The sequence below is a fragment of the Euleptes europaea genome, chromosome 3, assembly GCF_029931775.1.
Source record: "Euleptes europaea isolate rEulEur1 chromosome 3, rEulEur1.hap1, whole genome shotgun sequence".
In the NCBI taxonomy this organism is placed as follows: Eukaryota; Metazoa; Chordata; class Lepidosauria; order Squamata; family Sphaerodactylidae; genus Euleptes; species Euleptes europaea.
In genome coordinates, this window is record NC_079314.1 from 85,951,794 (window position 1) to 85,972,965 (window position 21,172).

The following is a 21,172-nucleotide window of genomic DNA, read 5'->3' on the forward strand; positions in this document are numbered from 1 at the left end:
ACATTTATAATTGAAACAGAAAACTTACAGATAACACATCAGAGTTAATACAGTGATAGTCCCAAACATATATACAGTACGCTAATCCAACAGGTAGTGTTCTGTGTTACATATATTATTCTGTGTAGTATATCCTCAAGTCACAAGTCAAATAATATATTCCAAAATAATTTCCAAATATAATGTACAGTCTTTATTGAATCTAGAGAAAGAAATATTGTGCACCCCTAGTCTCCCCTGGAGAGCCAGTGTGGTGTAGTGGTTAAGGTGTTGGATTAGGATCTGGGAAACCCAAGTTCATATCCCCACTCTGCCACAGAAACTTGCTGGGTGACCTTAGGCCAGTCATACACTTTCAGCCTCAACCATGGCAAGTATTTGGATGGAAGACCTCCAAGGAATATCAGGGACATGACGTGGAGGCAGGCAATGGCAAACCACCTCTGAACGTCTCTTTCCTTGAAAAACCCTACAGGGTCAGTTGTGACTTGGCGGCAAAGCACACCCATGGTCTTTCTAGTAAATCATCAACTTGAGGCATCAGATCTATATTGAACTTTAAGATGTCATTGATGCATCAGAACTAAATACACAGGTTAATGGCACTATCCGGTTTGAGATTACTGAGGTTTTGCTGCATCAGTCATTGTGGGACACTATGACTCCATAATATTTATTTGACTACTACTTCTTCTTTAAGTGGATGTGTGTATATGGGTTCTCTCAAGCAGTGGTACTCTCAAGCAGATTTTTTTTTCTTTGCTGCTGTCAGGGAGGGAATGGGTAGGGCAAGGGTTGGGACAGACTGTTCTGCACCAAATAATGATTTATTAGTGACATCACTTTGGCAATGTTTTTAGTCATATGATGTGTCAATCAGGATTATCTTTTCAATATTAGGCAGCAGATGAATGTCACAGATTTCTGCTACCTGTGCTCCTGTACCTTTTTCAGGCTTGAATGCTTCCTAACAAGAGTCCTGTAGTTGTTGATTCTCTGACAGCTCTTGTGTGTCGAGTTTGCTGTGTTCAAGTAAATGCTAAAAAAAATCCTGTGTCTGGGAAGACTTGTCTCACATGCATGTGTTCTCTTCTGATGTTGTAGCTTGGAGTGTCAGGTGGTCCTTTTAGCTTGTTGCCTGGCAGTGACTCATTCAAACTTAGAGAAACCAGAGGAAATTCCAGTATAATAGGTTTAGGGATTCCTCACCAAAACTCACTAATCCAGCTATCAGGACTGGGCTCTAACTGTAAAAACAAACTCTGAAAAATATTCTAGCCTTCTTGTTTTTTCCCCTCTGCTGCTTTGTTCCTTACACTAGGTTTCTTTTGATTCCTATCTTAGGGGACCTCCTGCTAGACTTTCACTAAGGCCTTGGAAGTTTGGATCAGACTTGGATATTTGGACCAGATCCCTTCCAGGATCTTGGAGGCTCATCCATAACCAAAGACACTGGAACAACTTCTCTAGAGGACCTTCCAGAGTTCACTGTATCTGCCAAGGTAAAACAGGTGAGTAACCTCAACCTCCCCCAAGAACCCCTTTCTGTTTTCTACCTTCATCTTCCCTTTTATTATACATCGATTGTAGGCGTGCCTGATGCTTTTCCAGGGGCCCGACCAGTGTAGAACCCCATATTCTGGGTAATTATCCATAGATGCCTTTTGCTCTCAAGTTGTGTTTCTGTCCTACCCCTCCAGGGGTTATGGATTGGAATCCCAGTGTCAGAAAGCCCAAATATATTTTGAGATACATAGAATAAATGTGGGATAACATAGTAGCTATGTAGGAGTCAGTTGGCAGACTTCATATTAGGGTGGTCTAGTGCCAATTTTGTGATGCAAAGAAGTGTCAATGCCCGGATTGCCATCTCCCAGTTTGAAGAGGGTGCCTTTAATATATGGGTATTAGGGTGATGTTGAGGTGGTTTTCTCCATTACAATGGACTTCTTTCCACACAGTAACTAAAGGCTCAACAGGCATTGGCATCTCTTACAACAGTTACAGATACAAAGTGATGGTTGTGGGACAGTAAATTTGGAAAGGATAGAGCAAGTATTTTCATACATGTATAGATATGTCAATGCATGTTGAAATGATGAGCTGCTTGGTTTTTAGAAATTGCAAAACCAGCAGAAGTGAGTGGGATCTCTAGATGTCCAGCAGTCCTAAAATGTCCTAAATCAGGGGTCAGCAAACTCATTAGTCAAAAGAGCCAAATATCAACAGTACAACGATTGAGATTTCTTTTGAGAGCCAAATTTCTTAAACTTAAACTATATAGGAAGGTACACTGTTTATTAACTTAATAAACTTTAATTAAAGTTTTAAGTCTTAATTAAACTATAGGTACACTGAATAAAACTTGATATCATACTTAATAGTGATCTTATTTATTGATAAAAATTAAATTGTAAGTCCCTGCCATTTCCCCCTCCCCGTCCGGAGTCCTCGTCTGGAGGCCTGGTCTGCCGCCATAAAAGCCTATTGGTAGACCTGGCCTCCGGCTGAGTCCCATTGGGAGGCCTGGTCTACCCATTGGCTTTCTTGGCAGTAGACCTGGCCTCCGGAGGCCCATAGAACCCAATTGGTAGACCTGGCCTCTGAAGGGGGACTTTTTCTCCTCCTCGGAATCCAGGTGTACCACCAAGAAAGCCAGTGGGTAGACATGGCCTCTGAGAAGGAAAAAAAGTAAGTTAGGTATCCATAAAATTAAATCATGACAATGACTGACAAACACTTAATGTGAACAATGTGAGCAAACCTTTATCTAGATTCACAGACGCAGTAAACACATGAGAACATAAGAAAGGCCGTGCTGGATCAGACCAAGGCCCTTCAAGTCCAGCAGTCTGTTCCCACAGTGGCCAACCAGGTGCCTCCAGGAAGTCCACCAGCAAGACCAGTGCAGCATCATTGTCCTGCCTGCATTCCATAGCACCTGATATAATAGGCCTGCTCCTCTGATCCTGGAGAGAATAGGCATGCATCATGACTAGTATCCATTTTGATTAGTAGCCATGGATAGCCCTCTCCTCCATTAACAGGTCCACTCCCCTCTTAAAGCCCTCCAAGTTGACAGCCATCACTACTTCCTGGGGCAGGGAGTCCCACCATTTAACCACACGTTGTGTGAAGAAATACTTCCTTTTATCAGTTTTGAATCTCCCACCCTCCAGCTTCAACAGACGACCCCGAGTTGTAGCATTACGTGTGTCCCGGGTCGGGAGCCCCACCCCGCGCCACGGGGCTTTCCCACCACCCTCCACTTACCAAACAAGCCCCTGCGCTGGCTCCAAAGTATGCCTCTTCCCGGCTTACAGGGACCCGCAGGCCCAGAAGATGACGGGGGAACTGAGTCGGCGCCGCAGAAGATGGGGCGCTGCGGCCCAGCGCCGCTGCTAGGGACGCGCCGCCAAAGGAAGCCCGCCCGCCCCCCAACAGCTGATAGGCAGGCGGGCCCGGGCCAGGAACCGCCCAGCCGCCCGCCCAGCAATCGCGCAGCTAGAGGGGAGGCCTCCCAACCATTGAAGGCAAGGGAAAGGGGACCCAGCCATTCTCCAGGGCGGGGCGGGGGGAGACAGCGTGCCCGCTCGCCTGCTCTCTCGCGCTCGCTCGCTCTCTCCCTCTCAAGCACACCGGCCCTGCAGCCCGGCTGCCGGCACGAGCGGGTGCGAGAGCAGGGGCTCCGAACCAAGTTTGGAGAGCCGCACTCAAGGGGCCAAAGAGCCGCATGCGGCTCTCGAGCCGCAGTTTGCTGACCCCTGTCCTAAAACGAAGTGCTCCAAAATCGTGCTGAGTTAGGAGAGTTCAGCATCCATCTTCTGAAATACTTTTTAATCCAAAAACTAAAGCACTTCCTGAAAAATAATGTCAATATCTGGATAAGAGTGTTGCTGCTGGTGTTGCTTTGGGTGGGTTTTGCACTCTTCCTAACCAGTTTTCCTATGGATTAGTCGAATAAGGCTGCTGATGCAAGTTTATTCCATTTATTGTTCTGCTCCCTCATTGCTTCACTCATTTCTCATCTGTATGATTCACTGGCTGAAGGGGCCCTTCAGTTCTCCAGGCAAGGATAATGACAAGAGAATTTATGGCTTCCAGTGTATATATCAATGGGTAGCTGTAGAACAGGATACCATATATCATACTTGTAGGAATCCATTTATACACCAAGAACTGAATATTCTAACTCTTGTGACAGCATGGCTGGCTAAGTGAACCATGGGTGAATAATTTTGCTTGGCAATCTCATGTGACATGGTGATGATATATCAATGATTTATTTATGCAAAGCTTAATAACTTGACCGTAACATACATTACAGGCAGGGCTGTGTATATGTCAGGATTCTACAAGAACACAGAAAAAAGAAAAACTCGAAGTGGGTTTAAGAGTAAATTTCATGAGAATCTGAGAGTAGCTTTCTGTGTGTGTGTGTGTGTGTGTTTTAAGCAAGTTGCAAGCCCTTGTGTCTACAAAGACATGAGAATGAGAAATTATAAGAGGTGGAGATGCAGCTGAAAAAGATTCACAGTGATTAGGTACTCTTGTCCTTCCCATAACTAACAAAAACAGAATAAATTATGCAAAATAGCAAAAGACATCAGAATAAATTTTACAAATCGAGGAATTTTGCATTTTAATAGTCTAATTGCAGTAAATTCAGGCTACATTCCTAACAGCACTTTCCCACTGAATAAAATAAGACTTCTGAGCTGACCTGCTAGGGTTGCCAATCTCCAGGTAGGGCCTGGAGATCTCCTGGGATTACAATTGATTTCCAGACTACAGAGATCAGTTCCCCCAGAGAAAATGGCTGCTTTGGAGGGTGGACTCTGTGGAACTATAACCTGTGGGGCTCCCTCCTCTCCCCAGGCTCCTCCCCCAAATCTCCAGGAGTTGGCACCCCTAAAACTTGCTTATGCTTTCTCCATCTGCTCTTGCAGACTATTATGGGCAACCTTGTGGCCTTCAGAAGCCTGTAGTCAATTTACAACAATTAGATTAACCATTTGTGAAACATTCCTTTGTAGGAGATGGGCCTACAAAGTACTAATCTCTGATGTAAAAAAAGGGTTCTTCTGCGCATGGAAATATTACAGCTGAAAGCCCCGCAGGGGGAAACATCCACCAAGTTCCATCCAGTTCATATAGTAGCATAGAGGAGGTATGGGCAGCTAGATTTCTTTATTGGTGTAGCAGAATGTTTCATCTTAATCACAATACAGTAACTGTTAGCTTGTGGTATGTGTATAGGTGGAATTCATTGGGTGGCATAGTTTCTGAGAGGCTTAGATAGGACAGCTTCAAAGCCCTTGTTCCTTGTCCTTTTATTGCAGCAAGAATGATTGCCACTAGATTTTGGAGGCCTAAATTAAACAGGATGCCAAAAGCGTAACCCATGCTGCAATCCGTGTATGCTGGCCACCTTGTTTAAAATGGGTCACTCACCCGCATGTGCAGTGTTGGCCTGCCAGTGATCTGAGAGCTGGGCAGCTGCATTGCTGGCTTGCAACTGTTGTATGCCTAGTGCCTGAGAGCCCCGTTTCAGTGCATGGAACACTGATGGGTATTTAACATTTGTTTAGTTATATCAAGGTACCAAGTACCATGCAAAATGCACTAAGTTCAATCAATCTGAAAAAGTTAGCTTTGATTTATGAAAGCCTATGCTGACATAACTTTTGTTAGGCTCTAAAGTGCCACTGGACTTGTGTTTTACATTCAACATGTAAACTTTAAGACAGTATTTGTGCACCATCAAAAAAACTCTGGTTAGTTTAATGTTATCTATGCATTAATAAGCAACCTTCTAATGAAATCTGAAATGAGGCTTGGTTGTGCTTGGCCTACAGATGTATGGCTGGAAAACTGGGCTAAATAACAAAATTAATCTCAACAAAGATAAATGTAAAGCAGCATTTAGGCAGGAAAAATCAAATGCATAATTACAGCATAGGGGAAACTTGTCTTGGTAGTAGTGATACCCTAAGTAGGCAGTCTCCAATTGAGTTGGAGGAATTAGCAAGAGACAGAGAGCGAAAGGGGGTAACTGGGTTTGATAACCTATGTATACCAGGATAGTCCTGAGTGAAAACTCTCAAATGAGCAGGCAGTCGTACAATTAAAACTAATTTTATTAAAGAATTAAGTAATAAAACAAAGAAATATATCTCAAGCAATGAGCATATGCTCACGAAGCATACAAAAGCTGACTAAGAGAAAAGGGAAGATGTTGGACAGGGATGGGTGATAGTTATGAGTCTTGAAAGGAAATCCAGAGAAAGCAGCGCTGAAGAGGAAAGCGACCAGTATTTCCAGGAGCAAAGGAAAGAGCCCACACGCACAGATCTAGAACAAACACACACTATGAATGGCCAAAGGACCAATATTTAAATCCCCACATTGGTCCTGAGTCAGTATGAAGTGAACTGGCAGGAAAACCAGAGACAACGGGCAAAAACTCATGGTCGCTTTAGCCTCCTTTATTCCCTGTTTCAGCCAGGATTCAGCCAGGATCGAACACATGCGTTTCGCCGAACATGCGTTCAATCCTGGCTGAATCCCAGCTGAAACAGGGAATAAAGGAGGCTAAAGCGACCATGCGTTTTCACCCAAAGAATGTATTGCTTTTCCAGAGTTCGAACAAAAAGATATGAGAGGCTTGATGAGTTCAGGACCCAAGAGAATGCCTGGGAATATTCTCTTGAAACTGATTGATTGCTAGGATGGGTGCAGATAGGGTAAGTAATGGTCTGCTTGGAGCACTAATTAAATCACCTTAGGGTGACACGAGGATTAGCTAGCCCCATTGTCTAGCCAGGCGCTTCTTAGGGCCAGTGGAAAAGTTCAGTGGCCAACCTTCCTGCCCAAGCTTGATACACAAGATGGATCCCAAAACTCTCTGAGAGGCATCCATTTTGTGGGGAGCAGTGTCTTGCTCTTATGCCAGTCTTTGGCCCCCATGCCTTCATGGCACCCCTTAGCTGGAGGAGGGGTCCAAATGCTTACTGTAGTACATGTGCAAAGGATCTAGAAGTCTTAATAGACTATACAGTGAACATGAGTCAGCAGTGTGATGCAGTAGCTAAAAAGGCAAATGCGATTTTGGGCTTTATCAACTGAAGCATAGTGTCCAGATCATGTGAAGTGATGATATCGCTTTACTCTGCTCTGTTTAGACCTCACCTAGAGTATTATGTTTAGTTTTGGGCACCAGAATTTAAGAAGGATGTAGACAAGCTGGAACGTGTCCAGAGGAGTGCAACCAAGATGGTAAGGAATCTGGAGACTGAGCTGTATGAGGAAAGGTTGAAGGAGCTGGGTATGTTTAGCCTAGAGAGGAGAAGACTGAGAGGTGATATGATAACAACTTCAAGTACTTGAAGGGCTGTCATATAGAGGATGGGGTGGAGTTTTTTTCTGTTTCCTCAGAAGGTTGGACCAGAACCAATGGGTTGAAATTAAATCAAAAGAGTTTTCGGCTAAACGTTAGGAAGAACTTCCTGACAGAGCAGTTCCTGAGTGGAAGAGACTTCCTCGGGAGTTGGTGAGCTCTCCTTTGAAGATTTTAATGCAGACACTAGATGGTCATCTGCAGTGCTGAATCTGTGAACTTATTCAGATCATGAGAGGGAGGGCAGGAAGGGATGAGTGAGTGCTCTGCTCCTGTGGCCCTTTCTTACATGCCCAGGGTAATGCCGATTGCCACTTCGGGGTCAGGAATTTTCCTCAAGGCCAGATTGGCCAGGGATCCTGGAGGTTTTTGCGTTCCTCTTGGCATACAGCGGGGGTCACTGGGGGATTGGGGGAGGGGAGGGAGGGAGTTTTGAATTTCCTGTGTTGTGCAGATGGTCGGACTAGATGACCCTTGAAGTCCTTTCCAGGTCCATGTTCCTGTCTTTAGCAACCGGGACAAGTAAGGTTGCCAGGTCCCTCTTTGCAACCGGCGGAGCCTGAAGAGGGCGGGGTTGAGGAGGGGAGGGACTTCAATGCCATAGAGTTCAATTGCCAAAGTGGCCATTTTTCTCCAGGTGATCTGATCTCTATCGGCTGGAGATCAGTTGAATTAGCAGGAGATCTCCAGCTACTACCTGGCAGTTGGCAACCCTAGAGACAAGAGAGCAGAGTGGTGTGACTGCTGCTGGTGTAATTGGTGTTGCGTGGTGTGTCTGGCTTCATGAACTGGGTCACCACCAGCTAGTCTTGTGCTGTATGCATCCCGATTTGAGACAGACAAGCAACATTGTCAACAATCTTCGTTTTCACTTCGTGCTTTGCTGGAAGAACAGCAGCCTGGAGCTGAAACCACTGTTGCAGGGCAAATAGTTCTAACTTAATGAGATGTACCGAAATTTAAAAGTTTATTTGTTGATTTTTTATATTGGTAATTATGGATGATATTGGATTTATAAATTTTAGAAAAGGGCAAGAAGCCAAGTGAGCACAACCAAGTACAACAAAAGGGACATTAAAAATAGAAATACAACAAAGAAACATCTTTCTCCACTGGTTCATTCTCAACTGTAATAATTCTCATGCTATATTATCAAGTAAGGTTAAAAGATATTTGAATTTCCCTTCCCCCTCTTTCATAGTAAGTGATACATTTTAATTTTTTGGCAAATACTATAGTACATTGTCTAGAAGGTAGATGACTCTGTTACTAATCATTAAATATGTATTAATGTCCAGAAAACATCACTGGTAAATGTCATTAGTAAATATCAAGGGACATTATTGATAACATTTTTAGCAACATCTTGGATTGGGAAGACAGCATGGGAGAAAGTGTTGAGCAGATCCTTCCTCCAGTGTCATTGTTCTAATCAGATTCAGAGCCTGCACGGTGAATACTGCTGTTGCAGATCTCCTGTGCAACATGCTGTTTCACCCGCGTGATCCTCTGTAATTGACTGGAGAGAGTGATTCCAGTATGCTTGTACAGAGGAAATTCCTTTGCAATACTTCCCACATGAATGGCTGAAAATGAATTTTGGCCCCCAGCGGTCAGGCTTCTTTGGATTTCTCTGCTGCTGCAGCGTGTTCAGGATTTGAAGCATGAGGTTTTTATTGAAAATCTCCTCTTTCCATTCTCTCTGCACTTTTCCAGAAGTCACTGAAGAAAATTGGAAGTGGAGATGCCGCCATCAGATAAAGACCCCAATGGGCTTGACAACCCAAATTTCATTGTAAGTTTGTATTTATTTTTTAAATCAACTGCCTGTTTCATGAAACAAAATCTGAAGTAGGTAAGAGGGAGCAGAGAAGGGGACAGTGTGAACAATGCTGAGCTATGTTTGTGATAAAGGAAGTCTCATGGATTTATTGTAAAACTAATTTTTATTGGGGTATTAGAACTAGTTCTAAAATATTAATGTGTCTAGTTAAATAGTCATTCTTTTTTATTTTATTTTGTGTATCTTACAGTGCTCCCCTAAGCATAGTTGTTCCCTTCTAAGTCCCTTGAAGTCAGTATGCTTAAGAGGGTGTAATTCTGCTCAGGATTGTACTGTTAATCCTTTAAATTTGAAAAAAAAATGAATGTGAAGAAGAACAAGTTATACATATTATGTCACTATTATTTGTTCCATTCATATCTGCTTAAAAAGAGAATCTTCGCTATCACTTGAAATTTCACTGCTACTCCAAATTATAGCATTTCCTTAACATTTTAAGGTTTTGGATAGCTGACAAAATGGTATACTGTATGTCTTATCTGTGTTCTTCTTGCTTTCTCCTTCCACCACCTGCACTCTTTCCCTGCCTTCCATACCCATTGAGGGCCAAACTAGACATGACAGGGAGATCCATGTGTATAGGTACATCTTGCCCATCCATGACTAACACAGGGGTAGGGAGGACCTATTTCCATTCAATTTATTATTATATCAATCAAAATAACAAATTTTGTTTAAGTATTTTCCTATTAACAAGTATTAAGCAAACAAAGAAACAAGTACATATAATGGGATCTATATAGAACACTACAATGAACAATTCTCAACCAGCAGATGTTTTTTTTGTGTGTGTGCTCCATCAAGTCGCAGCTGACTTATGGCATCCCTGTTGGGTTTTCAAGGCAAGAGACGTTCAGAGGTGATTTGCCTCTGCGTGGGCTGAGAGAGTTCGGAGAAAACTGTGACTGGCCCAAGGTTACCCAGCAGGCTTCATGTGGAGGAGTGGGGAATCGAACCCAGTTCTCCAGATTAGAGTCTGCTGCTCTTAACCACTACATCATGCTGGCTTTCAGCAGATGTTTTATCAACCAGCGAAAGAAGGGGGGGGGAAAGAAAAAATGTTATCCAGATATTGAGCTTTGCATTACAATCCAAAACATATGTATCTGTTTTCCTGAAGAAAACATTTCTGGCTTCCTGCCTGCCAGAGAGTAGCAATATTTTAATTTGAAGGGAAAGACAGTTGCAACAATATTCGATTCTGTTGCAGCTTTACAATATGTAGGGGAGAACCATCACAGATAATATGCTAAAGTAAAACATTTATAAGCCATAGGGTATGAAACAATGTTTTAAAAACTATTTAGATGTCTCAGTTAAATATTATATCTGCCGCTGGGGCATTTACTAGATATTTATTGATTCTCCACTGTCCTCAATCAGATTTTCCAATTGTAACAATGATAAAAGAGCATAAGGATGTAGCTTATCCTGGAAAAATGGATTCTATTTCATTATGAATAATTCCCATTTCTCAGTAACTTTATTATTACCAGAACTTACTCTTAAGCTGCCATAGTATGTAAATGTTGACAATAATGCAAAGTTCCATATTCACATACCAATCTATCAGGTAATTTTTTTTCAAGAGGGCCTGTTTTCTTTTTAACAATAAGAGTGTGTGGGTGCAGAGAGCCAAGCCTTACTTGTTAACCCACCTAGTCTGATTGCTTTTCCATTGCTTTCAGAATTTAACTTCCTGTTGTCCTCATAAAAAAGGCTTAATGGGTTGTTATCTACTACAAGATGTTATTTATCTCCTTGCCATTTCTACCCATTAACCCTCTGTTAAAGGGACAGGATGTTTTCTCTAGAACTGTTGGCAACCATAGGGGATTATTCCTAGGTAACTGTGCATAGAGTTGCAACCAAAGATGAGGCTTTTTCTGTGGCGGCACCTTTTGAATGTCCCCCACTGCAATGTTCCCCCTGTGCCTACTTTATTCTCATTTAAGCACCGGAAGAAGAGTCGGTTTTTATATCCTGCTTTTTTCTACCTTAAGGAGTCTCAAAGTGACTTACGATCACATTCCCTTCCTCTCCCCACAACAGGCACCTTGTGAGGTAGGTGGGGCTGAGAGAATTCTGAGAACTGTGACTGGCCCAGGGTCGCCCAACAGGCTTCATGTGGAGGACTGGGGAATCGAACCTGGTTCTCCAGGTTAGAGTCCACCGCTCTTAACCACTGCCTATGCTTTTAACAGGATTGTCTGTTTTTATGGTTTGCTTCTAGCCTGAGGGCTGTTTTATGCCTTGTGGAGTAGTGACTCAATTCAATATTGATCATTTTTATGGCTCATGCTTTTATGATTTTATAGTATTGTATTGTTTATTGCCTTGTGAGATACCACATGGTGGTCTCTAGAGAGGTGGCAGATACATTCAAGAAATAGCAACATATGGAGCTGAGTATTTGTAAATAATACACGCAGGATTTATAAACAGTTCCCAGGGAAGTGAATGGCGGTGCCCTGTCCTCCCATTCAAACCCTAACTGTAATGTTCTGTCTTGTCTCCTGAAGATTGATGATGGAGGGCATTACTGTAACTTCGCTGATGCTGGTGTCACAGTTCCAGGCTGTGAAGTAAAGCAGAATCGTCCTAGCAGCAACCTTGCTTACTCGGTCACAGATACCCCGCCTTGGTACCTCTGTATCTTTTTGGGGATTCAGGTGAGGCATTTAGGGGTTCTTGGTGGGAGTTTAATGTGTGACAAATAATAATTAAGTACTGTCGAGTTGCAACTGTCTCATGGCGAGCCTCTCATGGGGTTTTCAAGGCAGGAGATGAGGTGGTTTGCCATAGCCTTCTTCTGAGTGTGTGATGGGGTGAACAAAAATAGAATAAATAGTGAGTCAGAGAAGTATATTTCATAGGTCTATGCCAAATGTCTATCAGCAGAGAGAGCCACATCAGTGACAGACCTGTCAGGTTTCTGAGGTCCATCTTCTCTGACTGCAATCATTATCAACTGGCTAAAGTAGTTTTTCAGACACTTTCTCAGCCAGTTCTGTTAAAAGTTGCTATGAACTACTTAAGGAATAAGGCCCCTGTGCCTTTACAATAACCGTACAGAAGGCAGACTTTCGGCTGTCTTTTGTTTGGAAGAGTGTGCACGTGGACCTTTACCTGCAGTCTGAAATATATGGTCCAGAAACAGGTTTAGTTCCTCATTTGAGAGCTAGACCTATTTAGGAGCAAATGGGATTTCTCTGTATGTTGAGGGTGTGTTCAAGATGAAACACATCTGCTGTAGGCTTTGGGTAAGAAAACAACTCTTCCCTGTTTCTGGAACCTGCAAATGGTGATCAAACTAAACAGCCTGGAAGTGCCTTCAAATTCAGTTCCAGATAGCATGCCTTTTCACATGTAAACAACTAAACAGGTATGCTGTATTTGTCAAGTCATCTGACTTAGGACTTTATTGCCATGACATTCACTAAGGATGAAAGGCACAGCATAGGTAGAGTGACCGACCCCTTTTGTTAGCCTAACTTCATCTGGTGAATCTGAAATGTAGCTTCATAACATCACAAGGTTCCTACTCAGACAACAACAGGTGTGGCCTTGCTGTGAAGCAGGGTGAGGCAGATACTTGGCAGATTTATTTTTAACAAACTTTTACCTGTGTGTTTGCCTCAGTGTGTTATTTGGCAGGATTTATGAAGGTGTTTTCCTGCATTCTTGGCCCCTGTGCATCACAACAGATTTGAGTCAATTTGCCCCATGGGATCTGCACTGTGATGCAGAGGTCACCAGAAACATGTAGTGGCCAAATGTGAGAATATGAGACAAGTGGAAGAGGTTTAGTAGCAAGCAGAGGTTGAGGGTTTTGTATACAATGTGCCAGGCTACAGAGTAGCAGAGAAAGGGGATCTGCACTGTTGTTAGTGCAAATGTGCATTACTGATGGCAAAGAGAAGGAGGTCAGATGCATGCTACAGATGCTTCATGTTGGGGCCAAATCTATCATGGCCAGCTATTGTGGACTGATATGGGTTGGTCCAGTTCTGAATCCAACCTAGGCCTCTAATGGAACACTAAGAAAGGGCAGAATTCTTTCTGTTTATTGATGTGGTCTTGACTTCCCAAATATATGGTTGCTTAGGGAGTTTCTCTTATGAGTATTGTGACTGTTGTACTCAACGAACAGAGTGCTCTTTCCCCAGACTGTTTTTCTTCCTCTGATCTTTAGCACTACTTGACAGCACTGGGAGGCCTTGTTGCCATTCCTCTCATCCTCTCCAGAGGGCTTTGCCTGGAGCACGATATCCTGACCCAGAGTCACCTGATCAGCACCATCTTCTTTGTCTCGGGGATCTGTACTCTCCTTCAAGTCATCTTTGGAGTCAGGTAGAAAAGCATCTTGGAACTACAACATTACAGTTGCTAGGCAGCATTTGTAAGGGGCTGAAGTAGATGTGGTACTTCTCCATTGGTTACAGCATTAACAGCACATGATGAATGAGAGGTAGTAGCTATATTTGTGGGGACAACACTCAAGATGTAAATGAAACCAATAGGAAAAGCATCTGTTTATTTCAGTTGACTTGGGGTTAGGGTCTTGATCATGTTTCTGTCCCACCCTTCTTCCAAGGAGGCTCAGGGCAAATAAAATGATTCTCCCCTCCCTTTTTTGTCCTAATAATGACTTGTGAAGGAAGTCAGACTGGGAGAGAATGCCTGGCCCAGGGTCTTCCAGTGAGTTTCATGGTCTGAGCAGGAATTCAAACACAGGTCTCTCTAGTCCAAGTCCAACATTTTAATTGCTACACCACACTAGAAGTGAAGTATGAGAAGAATCAATGGGAAATCCCCATTACTATACTAGGTTTAGTGTTCAGATGTGGTGCACTATCCTTCCTGTCTGCCCAGGACAGTATTAGATTGCTGCTATCAGATACATATGATTATTATGGCTGTTATTGGGATCTTGCAGAAGAAACAAAGCAATATAAATTACTACAGAGATTTCTAATTATTTTACTTCAGGTTTGGAATGAATTTTATTAGAACAAGTGTATACATTTCTTGGATATTATTTCCATATTCTTGCTATCATTCTTCTCCAGTTCTCCATGGCTAATATCTATGAGATTTCTCTTCAGAATGAGATGGTTGTCTGTTTTGTACTCCTGAGTGGCCAAGTTCCAGATTTTTTCTGGTACTCATCTAAAGGTGTGAAAGGTCACCAACTGTCAATTTCAGGAAGTACACCAGATCTTATCTACCATTCCTAATTCATGCTAAATTGCTGGTGGGTTCACAGTGGAAGTGGGATATTACCCACTTTCTGGCACCCTGGTTGCCAGGTAGTTTTGCTTCTGATAACATTGGGGCCTTTTTGTATGATTGTAGAAGTATACCAGTGTAGCAACAGCATGCAAAAGAGCACCTCAGGACTCCAGCATCAGCTAAGAAAGACTTCCTGTCACCGTTTTTAACAATAGTTTGAACAGGCATGAGAACAATGCCAGGGAGAATTTAGCTTAATCTGGGGCCTGGTGTAGGAATAATCCATTAATTAACATTCTCTGTGGTAGAAAAAGAATAACATCAACTCTTAACCTTTTGTTGGATCACTAGCTTTCTAGAGGCGTATTTATATTATGTAACTAAGAAGTCTTACATTGCAGTATTTTACTCTGTGGATTTCTTACTCTTCATTTTGATGGACAGACTATGTTTTGGTGTAGCTGGGATGAAAAACTTGATTCTCTTCCCTTTCTATCACCCATATGCTTATTATTACTGAGTATAATCAGAGGTCTGACCACACCAATGATCACCTGCCTACTTGCAAACACTAGTGAGTTGTGGTGTATGAAATGTGAAAGGTAGAATTTTCTGAGAAAGCAGATTCCTCTATTAATTTGGTGAAATTTGGCACAGGTGCTATAAAATTCCGTGTGTCCATGCCGAGAACTCCAAAGCAAGCACCTGTTGCCCTTTGTTCTGTCCTGGAATATTTAAGAGAGATAAGAAATAGCCTATTAGAAAAATGACTATCTCCATGCCTATGTAGCTTGGGTTTGTCTCCTATGTTGGGTTTTCTTTGAATGCAGGGATATAATATTATATTTTTTACTCTAAACTGGTTCAGTCTGAAATAAATACCACTCTCTGTCCATAGGCTTGCTGAAGTATCAACCTGTCCATATGCAAAGAAGGTTTTTTTTACAGTTTTGCTTTTCTTTAGTCACAATATTTGTGACTAAGATCAAGTTACTGTAATGCCTTATGTGTAACAGAAGGATATTAAGTGGTTTATACCAAGCCCTGGAAGAACAATGGCTTTTCCTCAGTAAATCTTTATATGATAATGCACCAACTGAATTGCTGTACAAATACTAAGAGCAGGAACTTGAGCCGATTGTTTTTCTGTTGTGGTTGTCATGCCTGTTTGCGTACATAGCCTCTATGGGAACCAAAGAATGGTTGTTAACAGAATGGATCTTTCTTGCTTTCCCTCCTTCCCTCCAGCAGTAAGCAGACCAGTGTGCTTGTTAGAATAGGCCCGACTTCACCCTAGCCTTTTTTCATACCATATCTCACTGAAAATAGATTGGGGGCTGTTGCAATCTGCTCATCTTTCATGTTTATTACTTTATAAACTTAAGCACTACTATAGACTAGTTAGGAAAGCTCTCCAAACGACTTAAAAAACAAGAATACCCCTGAGTTAGAGCTTCTCTTTGGCACAAAAGTTAGAATCTTATTAAAGACGTACAAACCTTCTCAGAATTAATCTGGACAAATGCCCTTCGAAATACACCTTCCTGCCCCTCTTCCTTCAATATCAGATATTTGTCTTTCTACTTTAAAATTATTTTTAAAACCGATTTTGGGCAAGAATGTACTGATTGGGGACACTTCACACATTTCACTAGACATAACGCTGGCATTTCCTATAACAAACACACGAAGTCTGAATGTCCAATGTGCTTCCTTAAGCACTTGTTGTTGGTCTGTGGCTCCCTGAAGCTTCAGCAGTGGCATTTAAGAGAGCAAGCCAGTTTCATGTTATGTATTTGCCTCAGGGGAAGAAGTGTGCCTGTGGCAAATGTGATTTTTTAATAAAGTGCTGGTTGGCCCTTATTGAGATGTATATGGGATGCAGTTGTGCAAATTAAGCAGTATTGTAGGAGGGGAAGTCAACGTGGCCGTTTTGAGAGATGGATGCAGGCAGTGTTGCTGGTGGATAAAGGAGGGGCAAACTTAAATTAAACAAAATAAAATTGACATGGAGTGCTGCTGAATTCCAGCATTCCCAACAGAAGCAATTCCGTGTCCAGTTTTGACAGGGCTTCTTTTGAATAGTATCATGAGACTTCCTGAAGGAAGGAACAGCTACAGTTTGTGTATGTGCCTTTGTTCTTACCAGGCTTCAAGAATGGAAGCAAAACAAACAATTATGCAAAATAATGATGTGTTTTTGCAGTAATAAAACCCTAAGCCAAGGGCACAGATTCTCTTTGTTTTGAGGAAAGCAAGATCCTAATTTACTTAAAGAGTTCATCCCCTCGCCCCCACTAGCCCAAGTAGATTTTAACTTCACAATGGCCCTTTTGATTCTGCTCCAGGCTGGCTAACAGTGTTCGGAGCTGCTCAGATGAATCTTCCAAAATAATTGTGTATTAAGTTACATGGAATGTACCTGCGTTTAGCGATGCTTATGGAGTATGGCAAGTGTGCCAGCAATTATTTAGAGGCCCAAGCAGGAGCTCTCAAGCCCACCGACCTACCCACCCACCCCGTGTGACTGCTCCTTGTGATTACCAGCTGTTCATACTAGGGAGCTGAATTGATGATCATGCAATGGGGTGGGTGTGGGGGAGGGAGTACTGGACTGCACAGTGTAGAAGCCCCTCCTGCTGTGAGAGTGCTGTCCCTAGAAGATGTCTATCACAGCACATTTGTTGCAGGGGAGCCAAATTAACTCCAGGAGTTTCTTCAGCCCTGCTGGGGACTGGTCTGTCCACGCAGCAGAAGGCTGCATGGGGGGCTGAACCACTTCAAACAAAATAAAATTCCCTGCAAGCAGAAATATAACACAGCGAGAACCTTTCTTCTTGATGTGCTAGTTTGTACTTGCAAAGGTTTTTTTTTAACACGGGGAAACTTCACAATGGCATTGCTCATCTGTCTTTGGAGTGCTACAGTTTACTTTGCTGCATGTATTAAACCTCGTCCTAGGAGCAGCAAACTCACGTGACGGTCGTTTTTGGAGAGTAGGCGATTCAACCCAGGTGACCCCTTTCCCCCTCTAAAAGAGCTCTGGGACAGTGCTGCTATAGTAGTGCTGATGGCTGGTGGGGCAGAGGAAGAACACAGGAGCCATCCAGATTCTCCCTCCTCTGTAGGTAGGGGAGGCTGCTGTGGTCAAAGCACTCGTCTGTTAAAGAGAGAGGGAAGGTGGTATTTGGACTCTTGAGCTCTTTGGCTGATCTAGCTACAGATTACAAAGCCATGATTCAAAGCTCAGTAGCTAGATGGGCCATATATTGTGCATGTTTTCCCTGTTTTATCCTTACAATGGGCCCTTTTAAAGTAGCTGAAAGATGGCCTGGTGTCACCTAGTTTTCTTAATGGGTGAATGGGAATTCGATTCCAGGTCTCCCAGGTGTATATCTTCACTCTGGTTCTCAGAGCAAGGAAGAAAATTATCCTTGGTGCCAGCAGATTTACAAAGCCATGATTTAAAGTTCTAAAACATACTCTTTGCTAATGTCTTTGACTATCACTAAGACTTGTGACGTCTGAACAAATCAGAAACATTACCTCATTGTAGTGGAAGATTAGAGATAAGAAGAGAACCATTTCTGAAATATATCTTTCCCCACATCCAGCCACCACAAGCGAATGACTGATGTAACCTTTTCTTGTGGTTTTTACCTTGATTGTCAACCAGGTGGAGGGGATAATGAATACCTCAAGAAGTAATATCTTACTATTTCCAGCAGAATTACCGAGGCCAAGTTTATAGCAAACAACTCCTCCTTTGAAGTCTTAGGTAGTACATTTAGTGCAGTAACATTTGATACTTTTCTGTTGTCGTGGCCTATCTTAAGGTTGATCTTGAGATTAAAAGGCCTGTGGGCAGTCTTCTTGAAGGCAAATATTAACTAGCCCCATTACATGAGTAAACTATAATTCAGACAAAGGGGTATATATTTAGGTAATATGCTTGGTTCATTACTGGATAGGCAAATAAAATATAGCACCCCTTAGAGCCAAGTTTTAAATATACTCACTTAAGAGATATTAGAAACTCAAAAGAGAACTGCTTCAAGAATGAGTATAGGGATGCCAACCTCCAGGCACTAGCTGGAGATCTCCTGCCATTACAACTGATCTCCAGCCGGTACAGATCAGTTCCCCTGGAGAAAATGGCTGCTTTGGCAATTGGACTCTATGTAGGATTGCCAGGTCCTACCTCTCCTCCGGCGGGAGACTTTTAAGGCACAGCTCGGGATCGCACAGCAACATGTGGATGCTCCAATGCGCGTGCGTGTCACTTCTGGTTTACAACCAGGAGTCCCGCCTCGCGAGAGGCCTTATGCCACTCAAACTCTTAGTTTGAGTGGCATAAGGCCAATTGCGAGGCGGGACTTCCAGTTGTAAACCGGAAGTGACCTGCAGCGGCGTGTACGCGCATGCACATTTGCCAGCCGACTGTCAGCTGGTCCGCGGGCAAAGGGGCAAATTGCTGGGGGTTTGCCTGCCACCACCAGGCACCTGGCAACCCTAACTCTATGGCATTGAAGTCCCTCCCCTCCCCAAACCCTGCCCTCCTCAGGCTCCGCCCCAATAATCTCCAGGTATTTCCCAACTTAGAGCTGCTATCCCTAAATGAGTAGTAGGGGTTGAGTATGAATAAAAGAGCATTTCTTGAAAAATCCTATTCTACTATCATCTGGATAGGTGTCCCTAAAACACCATTTTTGTTGCTTCTTCTCTATAACTGGAACCACACTGGCAGGGGGCATGGGCACGGCACGGGAGGAGGTAACCAAGGTGGCTTGCACCAGTTGTCACCTTCCACTAACCCACAGCGCTGCTACCTGCATCCAAAACAGGCTGCAGAGGACCACAAGAGCGGCATGGGAGATGGCACCCCTTCATTTATGCAACTGCCAGGTTTCGAGACAGCCTTTGTGCCTGCAGTGGTGGCAAGGGAGGAGGCGCATCTCACACCTCCTGCTGCTGCCAGGCTCCAGGGTGGGCTTGGAGCCCATGTGGGCAGCACAAGAGGAGTTGCATGTCTGCTCCTGATGCTCTCAGGCTCAAAGGTGGGGGTAGGGAATGGTGGCCCTGCCTCTCCAGGTGGCAAAATACATTCAGCTGTTGTAACAATAAAAGCAACCTGTTATCAGATTTTGCTTCATGGAGGCAGTTTCTGTTAATCAGAATGACAAAAAAAAGACGTGTCAGATTTTACTGCATGGAGGCATTTTAAGGAATCCTTAAAAATACTTAACTATCTATTAACCTCAAGGATGGCAGCAGAGGAAGTGTCAGTGGAGCTGAAATACAGGCTTTAGAGTTCCTTGTCATGCAGATGTGTTCAAAAGCAGTGTTTCATGACAAGATAGTCAAAAGGTTCCACATAATAACATTCAAGACAGCTGGTGAAGTTAAGGCTTTAGGAAACTGCAGGAACTGAGTTGAATCAAGGGAATGTGTACAGCTTTAGGATCCCTGTATCTATTCTTCCACATCCTTCTTTGCTACAGCGCTTGAACTAATCTTAGGATAAAAACACGATGAACAGGAAGGACTACTGAAAACCTAACACTGGGAGATTTAAGTCCAATGTACACAGTAAGCAGGACAAATTTACAGACATGCAAAGCTGCCTTTGCGCAGAATCAAAATCATTAGTGTCCTTAACCAATGTTTTTCCAGCCTTTCTAGACTTTAACCCCCTTTCCACTTTTAACTTCCACGAGGCAGTATGGGACCTACGGTACTGACCTGCGTGCATGTGACAGGAAGTCATAAGACAGCTCAGGACAGGAAGAGGAGGAGCCTGAGTTATAACCTCACCAGTAAGGCTAGGGCTGTGGGCAGTACAAGCCAGTAATCAGAAACGAGAAGCTTAGCATCAGGATATGTACTGCAGTGAGAAACAACCCAGATTCAGGGACCCTCACTCCCTGCAAAACCTCTCTCTCGCCTCCTGTTTCTTTCTTTGTACCTTCCAGTTGTCTAGTGTTTCCTACCTATGCTTGTGGCATGGAGACCCTATATCTGTGACCGATCTGTTGAGCAGAGGGGTCTCCACACCAAAAGCATATGCATGGAGCATTGGAGTCCTAACCGGGGGTGTGTGGACTTGGCCAGGCAGGGGAGAGAGGGGAGAAGGAGGCAAGGGAGGGCTTTCATTGAGAGAGGAGCACTATGCCCACAAGTACCTATGGGGATGGGAGTTTTCACTCATTATTGGTGATCTTCCGGGAGGTATCTCATGATATTGGTATGATTCTCACATCAACAATAGCTCCCTGCTTGGGGAAATGGATTGTGGTATCCTAAAAATAATTATTTTTTTCATTGTTGGGAAAATGGAATATTCTGACACTGGGAGAAGATGTTTCGATCCTGTGAAACAAATGACTACAGTGCAGTTTTTGCACCATGTAACCATAGAAAGGTCCATGTTCTCTCCACTACAGGTCATTATGATACAGTAATAAAGGAGGATAGGGGCTCTGCAAGGATGTAAGCAGGCAGATGCTGTATTTAATTACAGAACTCTAACTTCCCATTAGTAAGGAAGTGAAATCTTATGAATGCAATTGCACTTGGCTGCTGAAACAAAGCCGTTTGGTTGGTGTCCTAATCTCTGCAGACACTCTCAAAAAACCTGCAGCAAAACTATGCAGAAGGAGATAAGTGGTCATGTGGAGCTCATCTGCCATTCTCGT

The 21,172-nt window shown here is 43.2% G+C and overlaps 1 protein-coding gene across 1 annotated transcript in view; it reads left to right on the forward strand.

The window, feature by feature from the left end:
• The first annotated feature begins 9,143 nt into the window (after window positions 1-9,143).
• LOC130474837 (solute carrier family 23 member 1-like) overlaps window positions 9,144-21,172 on the forward strand; it is a 31,915-nt gene continuing 19,886 nt past the window's right edge. Inside the window, exons 1-3 of the mRNA XM_056846531.1 lie at window positions 9,144-9,194; window positions 11,765-11,914; window positions 13,438-13,595. Of these exons, the coding sequence (XP_056702509.1) occupies window positions 9,144-9,194; window positions 11,765-11,914; window positions 13,438-13,595 (359 nt within the window). The remainder of the gene's footprint in view (window positions 9,195-11,764; window positions 11,915-13,437; window positions 13,596-21,172) is intronic.